Source organism: Triturus cristatus, chromosome 6, assembly GCF_964204655.1.
Source record: "Triturus cristatus chromosome 6, aTriCri1.1, whole genome shotgun sequence".
Taxonomy (NCBI): domain Eukaryota; kingdom Metazoa; phylum Chordata; class Amphibia; order Caudata; family Salamandridae; genus Triturus; species Triturus cristatus.
In genome coordinates this window covers 725,180,693-725,188,999 of record NC_140589.1, presented here as the reverse complement: position 1 = coordinate 725,188,999, position 8,307 = coordinate 725,180,693, and the positions used below count along the sequence as shown (strand labels likewise).

At 43.3% G+C, this 8,307-nt stretch overlaps 1 protein-coding gene across 6 annotated transcripts in view; it reads right to left on the bottom strand.

Annotated features, from left to right (window-relative positions):
* Positions 1–1,184: 1,184 nt before the first annotated feature.
* Positions 1,185–8,307, bottom strand: part of ATG5 (autophagy related 5) — a 443,620-nt gene continuing 436,497 nt past the window's right edge. For all 6 annotated transcript variants that reach the window (XM_085611241.1, XM_085611240.1, XM_085611238.1 and 3 more), the window contains exon 8: positions 1,185–2,017. In XM_085611241.1, coding sequence (XP_085467367.1) covers positions 1,881–2,017 — 137 coding nt within the window. In that variant the 3' untranslated portion in view covers positions 1,185–1,880. The remainder of the gene's footprint in view (positions 2,018–8,307) is intronic.

The following is an 8,307-nucleotide window of genomic DNA, read 5'->3' as shown; positions in this document are numbered from 1 at the left end:
ACTTTAAAAATATTGAAATCTACATGCATTGCAGAAAAAAAACTGTAACAGGAAGAAAGTAAAAATTAAAACAGTTTTTAAAACATAAATGCAAAACGCTAGGGAGATTCTAAAACAAATATGAAAAGTCAGCACACCTCGCTATGGAATAAGGACGGCTCTCTAAATAGGTGACTATTTCGATGCGCACAGGTACATAAAGTAGATAGACAGCCTCAATATAAATGTCTGACTAATTTGGGGAAAAACAAATCACACAGACATACAGTATTTTCTCAACTATCAACTCAACAGTCAACAAGATCTCTTTTGTTCTGAACACTACGTGCAGTCCGACCTGCAGTCACTTCAATCACACCACATCTTCAATGAAGCACCTCCCTCCTGTGAGCGTTCACTCTAATTGGTATTACTTATACATTATAATTCATTTTGTGTTTATAGTGCTACAGAAAATCCACTCTTCTCAATTACATAAGCAGCAGTATCTCCAACTTTTGGAACTGATGTTGAATAATTTTAAATGATCACCTCTTAACAGTGAACAATGAAAATACTTAACATCAGCTAACGACCGATGCACATTATCCCAACAAAAAACAGAAGTATGAAAAAAGAACTAGCCAACTAAATGTCAGTATGTTTTGCAAGTTAACACCGGAGAGACTCAAAGCACTACAGGTAAGCAACAATCAGACGGAATTTTCCGTTTAGTTTCAAACTGTGGGAGGACAGCAGTCATAAATCCAGGCCCTTCGATAGAATACAGTTAGAGTTTTATAAAGGGTCGTTTAGAGTTGGCGTGAAAACTCGACCCACATTGGTTAGGGACACGAACTCTGAACCAGAAGACAATGGTTGGAGAAGGCAGCACCATGACCCGGAAGGTTTTGTTTTCAGGAATGATTCTTCACCCACAAGTATTTTGTATTAAGCCTTCCAATTTGTTTTAAAGGAACGGTTTCAGCCCAGAATAAGGTAAAGATCCACATACAAACCAACTGACTCATCATTCTAAACTAGAAGCATTTTCTTGGGGTTCACAAGGGCAACCAACCCAGGACTGTTAGCACGAAGTTCCATAATTGAGCAAAGCAAGGGAAATCCCAATAAAATAAAAAAACACATCAGAACATGCACAACTGCGAGAAAATATAACAAAAGAAGCAATACAAACCAAGATCCCAAGAGAAACGATTCAATTTTACTGAAAATTTAGTTTGAAGAGGAGAACACTTACATTAACAGTTTGTATAATGCAGGTCTACTGCCCTGGGAGAGTCTGCTCAAAGGCAAGTAGTGCTCTATCCGAAAAACCTACGGCCTGTGGGTAAGAGGATTGCTATCTTACCCAAGTAAACAACTGTTCTTGACCATGCTAACAAGCATCCTGTAAACATAACATTCGCAAATAGGAGTGATGACTGTACAGTGATTTCATGTTTTACAAAAATTGATGACAGGTTCCATCGGTACCGTTTTTTGGAAACCTAAACATGTTTCCACTCCCTGTAGCTAAAATGCACCAACAGTAATGCTAAGAAATACCCTAGTTCATTAGGAGAGATACCAATCGTCTGGTACTTAGGTTTCCCATTGGCTTCTGGGAAACTTTCAGCCTTAGAAAAGGACAGCAGACTTGTTGTACTTAAGGTTTGGTGACAACAACGAAGAAAATCATTGGCGATGGACAGTGACACCACTTCGGCTGTCTTTATCTTGTATTATAATTCATTTTCATCTGTGGCTTGCAACAGCAATATTTGTTTTCTTCTGGTCGGGTTGCTCCACTAAGAATGAGAAAAGTAAATAAAAATAAGTGTCATGCCCCTTGATGAAGCAGTACAAGGTGACTCGAACTGGAAAAGAGTTTTGTGTGCTCAATCCGTGGGCTGAAGAATTATACTGATGTGGAGGAAATTGTCAGGGTAGCTCAGATGTTCACTCAACCACTGCACTGGTGTCTCCAGCATGGGCTCAATGCCATGAATTACAAGCTGGTACTTCTTCTCACCATCTGATGACAAAAAAGAGAGAAAATGCAATAGTTAAAGAGGAAAAGCTCCAAATCTGCTTTTTGTGAAGACCTAGATGTTCTGGATCTGCTATGCTGGTAATATTCTGGCACCGTGCTCACATGGCAATCACCAAATCAATACTGGATGGAATCCTAAAATACTTTTTAGCTTTTTGTCATAGGAATGTCTTTATGATGTTTCAACGAGATGGCCTCATTGTAGGAAGAATTCCAGCATGGTTGTATTACTACTCGATTGAGAATACTGGTCAGTCAGTCAGTAAAATAGGTTGCAATATAATTACATATTACTACCTGTGTTAATGATGCTTCCAGTTTTTTTTTTAGCATTCCATCTGCTAAAAAAAGGCCACTAAGAATAAAATGTGATGCCTCCCATACCACTGACGAATCAGAATTCACAAATAGCAGGGAAAGCCAAACCACCTCTCCCTTACCATTTCCAGAGGGTTTGTGGGTTACCCCTGACATACACATCAGTTTAACAGCAGTTGCTTGTGGCTAATTCTATAATCAGCTGAGAGCTGATGCAATTTTGGGTTGCAATTAGAACTATTTTGTGGCAATATTTATTCTTTTTTTCAGATTGACAATAAATGTACCACTGTTGGTCACCCATAAATGGGGATTTTACTGCCTGTGTGTGTTTTCTCCTTCTGCAATGGGTGGTATTTTATTCTGACCAACCATGTCAAAGCTAATCACACTGCTTATCCTATATTGAGGCCAAAAGTAGCTATTACTGTTTTAAGAAGCTGGAGAATGAAAATATTGAGATCTACAGATATTTCACTTTGACTAGTGTGCCAACCACCTTTTGTTAACTTTCTCTTAAATTTCTCATTCCCTCGTAGCCAGACGGAAGTCTGTAACAATAAGTGGTGTTCATGATCTTCCCATCAAACTTAATATTGTTGGTATTTGTCCGCTTCTTTGTAAGATGCCAAATCCACTGTTAGCGAAAGCGTCCTGCTAAACAGGATGCAACACTTTATAGTGCCATATGCTAAATTGTATAGTGCACACTCACCTTTAATATCGCCTTACAGCACTAATAGAGATCATGTATCTTGCAACAATTCTACAATACTAAACAAAATTCTTTCAAGGACGCTGTCAATTTTTCACGATCGGATCTTCGTGATCTGCTCACTATCCTATCTGCTAGTGAATCCAAGGATTTTGCTTCAGTGTTTTTGTTTAAGTGCGCTGTTGTCTTGGCCAGGGTAACAAGGCAAGGTGTGAGCAGAGTTACTCGCTCAAGACCTCTTGCCAGGTATGTAGGGGAGGCAAAGTAGACACATTTATGAAAAGGTCCTCTGGCTTTTAATATGAATCAAGAACAATGGGTAGCAATTATATAGATTTTAGGACTGATGCAATATAGCACTTTTTTTTAGAACTAGACATAAGGCACCTGGAATCCCTGTAGGACAATAATTTATTTTTAAAGATTTATATAATTTTAATAGGCAACCTTCGTTTACTGCTCGCTCAAGTTCATCAGGCCATGAGCAACCAAGAGAGATTTTAGGTATTTTACGTTAAAGTATTCCAATGTATGTTTGGGTGATCCTACGAACCGCTCTTGAGATGGAGGACATTTTCGTGAAATTTATTTAGATATTTTGCTCGCTGGCTGATCAGAGTCTACGGAGTCCAAGTTAAAAGGAGAACCATTAAGGTCAGTAAATCCAACTCACCACAAATAGCGAGCATGTTAAAAAGAGTATGAGTGTTCGGAAAAAAATCGCAAAAGAAAATAAACAATTGCTTGCTCCATCTGACAAACCTGCCAGAGAATGTTTTTGTTTTTTTATGTTTGATAGCTCAAAATCCTGAGAACAGAATAAACGATGTGATTTACCAGCTGGTGCAATACCCTGCAGCACCGATAATGTCACCCAAGGAGAAACCCAAAACAATGGCACAAAAGAGGCATAGGCCATCCCACGCAGCTGCCTGTGTACTTGCAGGGGGTAGCCTTTTCAGACAACAAAGAGCCAGGAGAGAACTGAGGAGGAGAGTGGGGAGAGGAGACTATCCAACTTCAAAAGCCTCACACCATCGTTACCTCTTCTAAACACTCTCCAGTCTGCTCCAATATAAAGATTTCTTGAAAGTCTGAAAGAGTACTCCAGTTCACATAGGCTGTCTGTTATTTCTTTTTGACTCTCCCTCTTAGGTACCAATTAGATTTGGCCCTTAGAAAATGGAACCTAATGTGGCCATGGCCACATGCACTACATATACGCAACATACTTTTTCCACCACACATATAAGTTCACACATGCAACATCCAAGTCCAAATGGATGAGCAAAGGACCCAGTTGTTTCGGACTCACAGACAATTTAACAAGCATTTGCAATGCAATAGGTCTCGCATTTGCGAGACTGAGCTACTGGCATTGTAAATGACAAACCTTTTATCTATGTGTTGGTTTTGAAAACAGATAAATAAAAGGCATTGTCATTTACAATGCCAATAGCTTAAAATTTCGCAAATGCGAGATCTATTGCATTGCAAAGGCTTGTTTCTCTATAGTTCTTGGCCTTCCCTTCAGCACTCGGATGTCCATGTCTGGTGTGCTCTTTATGAAATACATTGCAAAACAAATCCACTTTACCCGTAAGATAGAAAACTAGACGCTGTTAGAAACCTATTTATAAGACAAGTCTGCGGCAATTGCTTGAAGAGTCGTCACGTAAATTATCAATTTAGTACATAACCAGATGCAAAAGGTGCCGCCCACTCGCCAGTTTACCAACCCGTATGAACATTCCTTTCATGACAGTTAAGCTGTGCGATGCACCGTGTTCCGTCTGCTTGCGTGCACATCCGTCAGCATGATGCCCTCTCCCAGGGAGTGACGTGTATCCGTGGCAGGAAACGTTACTTCTTCTTTTCAACCACTTTTCTCCTCTTCATTGATTCCAATACAATGCTAATGTAAAACAAGTGATGACTAATGCACACTTGTGGGCGAGCTTGGAGGATTCTCAGCCTTAGAATATTCAGTAAATCCATCCGATGAGCAGGAGGCAGATGCTTTTCGATTCATAAAGTAGCAACATTTGGGAGAATTCATCAAAGCCGCCCTATTTACAGTCGTATCACTGTGAGTGCGCGAGATACCCAGTGAGCGCGTTGTGTTCCTTTGTAGGTTCGGCCTACCCTCCCTGCTTATATCTGGGATGGAGGAGAGGTGAAAGGAGGGGCTCAGCTATTACAGGAAGGGTTGTGTGTAGAGTGCAGGGATTGGAAAGGCTGGCTGGGATGACAAAAGAGCATGGATTGATTAGAGAAACATTGTGTTACATTTGTCATTGATGAGCAGGTGCTGTCATTGGCTGGTGCAGGTTGGACGGTTTTAGTTGTAGCTCAAATAAGCATTGGTTTATCTCCCCACTGGTCATGCAGTCGAGCTCAATGGATAACAAGCAAAACAGAAAGCAGCTCCGAGCTGGGGAGGAGACCTGGGAGGGCGAGGGCTGCCCGCGCATGCGCAGTAACTGTCACTTTCGCGTGCAGCCGGTGCAGACAGCGCCTGTCCGCCAGAGAGGAAGTGTGGGAGCTGAAGTCCCGGGTCCCAGGAGGGGGCCCGGGTGAAGAGCGGAAGATAGCAGTACGGGGCTCCCATACCTAAGGAGAGAGCCCCGCGTCGTGCTGGCAGTAGTGGAGCTGGAGTGCTCCGGAAGCCGCCTTTCAGAAGGATTCCCCCCGCAGACCGGGTGAGTGGGGGATTATCCATATGTCGAGTTTATAAAAAAAAAAAAAAAAACACAAGCGAAAGTGAAACTGCATGCTGGCTTGCGAGGGAAGAGGGACAGGAGATGTGCACGCCGCGTGCCTGAAGCGCGTACACAGGCTCCAATCCGCCAAAAGCCTGCGCGTGCCCATCTCCTGTCCCACTTCCGAGGCAAGTCAGCAACAATAGATCTCGCTGGCGACAGCAGCGCTTCGCGCTGCGTTCGCCAGGCGAGACCTAAAAACACGAGAGGTCAGTAGGCCACTCTCCCTAGCAAAACAGGTATAAAGGTCTGCCATGTAAATATAATCACTTAATTGACACCACTGCGAGTTCTATACAGCCCAGTGAGATGACAATTACACTCATTAAAAAGAAGGTGCATAGGTGTACGCTCATGACCCTGGAGTCCAAAATTGTGTCTTATTCCATGTCACAGGAAGGCCGTCACCCATATGGATGATCTTTGTGTTTGCTGAGGTGTGGGTCAAACACACTACTGCTTGCTATGGGGGATAGGAAGCAGGAGCACACGCTCTCCAAGCCACATAGGTACCTTTCTCAATCTCAACACTAGAGTACAACACAGAAAACCTTGAGCATCTAAGAAAAGGGGGACTGATAAGATAGGCCACTAACGGCTTGATCTTTTCAATGTGCTGCCAGTTATACTTTGAAAGGTCTTTGGTAAACACAACCTGCAATTGTGGCAGGAAAAAGGGCCTACATTTTGACAGTTGGAAAAAGAGATGAGAATGCTTGCATCAACTTGTACTGTTGTCCAGAAGCCGGTTCCAATGTTCTGCTAGATACGGCCACAATGACCATATATGTAGCCTGGCATAATGGACAACCTCTCTGCAGGAAGCCTGGAGTGCTAGAAAACACCATCATGGACCTGTAGCACAGAAACATTTCCATTGTCTCTCCGATGGGAGAAGCTCACCTTAGATACAGAAGGGGAAGTTCTTGACAGTGTTATATACAGAAGAGCACCAATTAAATGGATCCACAGTTAGACAAACTTCACGCAGAAATCATTTATAGGTGAATATCAATAAGCACATGCAGGATCTCAGAACATACTTTAAAAAATGATACGATTTCAACCTGAAAACAATTCATAACAGAAAATAAGCCTATATAGGTGTACACATATAAATAACATACTAAGCAGGAAGTGATTCTCTCTCTGTATATGCTGTAATTAGAACAATAAGTACTTCTGCTCAATTAAGAATTCTAGAGGCCCCACCTGTCCCATCATACACAGCTGAACCTGTGAAGCAGGTACATTTTTGAAGTCAGACTCAAGACCCCCAATAGTTTCTACGGTCCTGGTCCCCGAGGTGGAAGGTAAGATGTTTATTAATTCCGAGATAAAGGTCATGATGGAAAATTTGGATAACAAATAATTTTTTCTTCTCTGTCATGGTATTCTCTCCGATACTCATGCAAAGTAAAACAAAGAGGTACATTTTCCTCACACCAGGCTGAGTACCAGGAACTTAAAGGAAACACTGATGTAAAGCAGTTTTACAGGGAAACCTGACTCGCCAGCGCATCCGCCATGAATTCCAAATCAATAGTCATGGCAAAATATGAACTGATCTCAATGTAGCAGTCATGCAAATTCCTGGAACAGGCGCATTTCTCAACAAAGCAACAGTGGTTGCTTTCCACCTACTACAATGAGGCTGTTAGAATGGGGAACCTCTGGTTGGCACAGGTAGGTACTTGTGACAAGCAGTGGTCCCTTCTTCTATTCAGGGCGAGAGAATTACCCGTGCAGAACAACCCCTGCTCACCCTATAGGTAGTGTGGCGCGAGCAGTCAGGGCTAAACTTCAGGGCGCTGTCGGTTAAGCAGATATAATAACACACAGTAAATCACAACGATCCCCCACAAACGGACACCAGGCGTAAGTTGTATCAAAAATACGTATACTTTATATAAAGGATTCTTGGTTACGCAGGCATGTACAAGACCATAAATAACGGTTGCGAAATGGGAGCCACAAGATGATAATTAGGCACAGTTCTTTTCTTCGGTCACTTAGTCTATCACGAGCGCTTCGCAGTGCTCGGTTGGGTCGGTCCAGTCACGGTGATGCGCAGTGCACCCAGGGTACAGTGATACGGGGAAATCAGAACGTTGCGGACCCCGAGTCCGATAGAGAGTTCACTGTACCTGGGAATGTGCGATGTGCTTGGACGAGTCTTCGGGGGAGATGCCGGTTCTGCACCTCGAGGGTCTCCGGATCGAGAATCAGCGGGCGGCTCTCGGTAGACAGGTGCAGCCCCAGGCCTCCGACACGGACTGTGCGGGAGGTTCCTTCAGCGGGCGGCACGGTCAGACTCTGGCTGGGGGTGAAGCGGGGCGGCCGGATACGTTACGACGTACGGGCGGCCGTCCGAGGCTGGATTTCACTTCCCAACTAGAAATCCGGCGAGAGGGCACCAAACGCGCTCCAGTAGCAGGCAGGTGACAGGGAAGCGGGACGGCCAGACTCGATGGGTC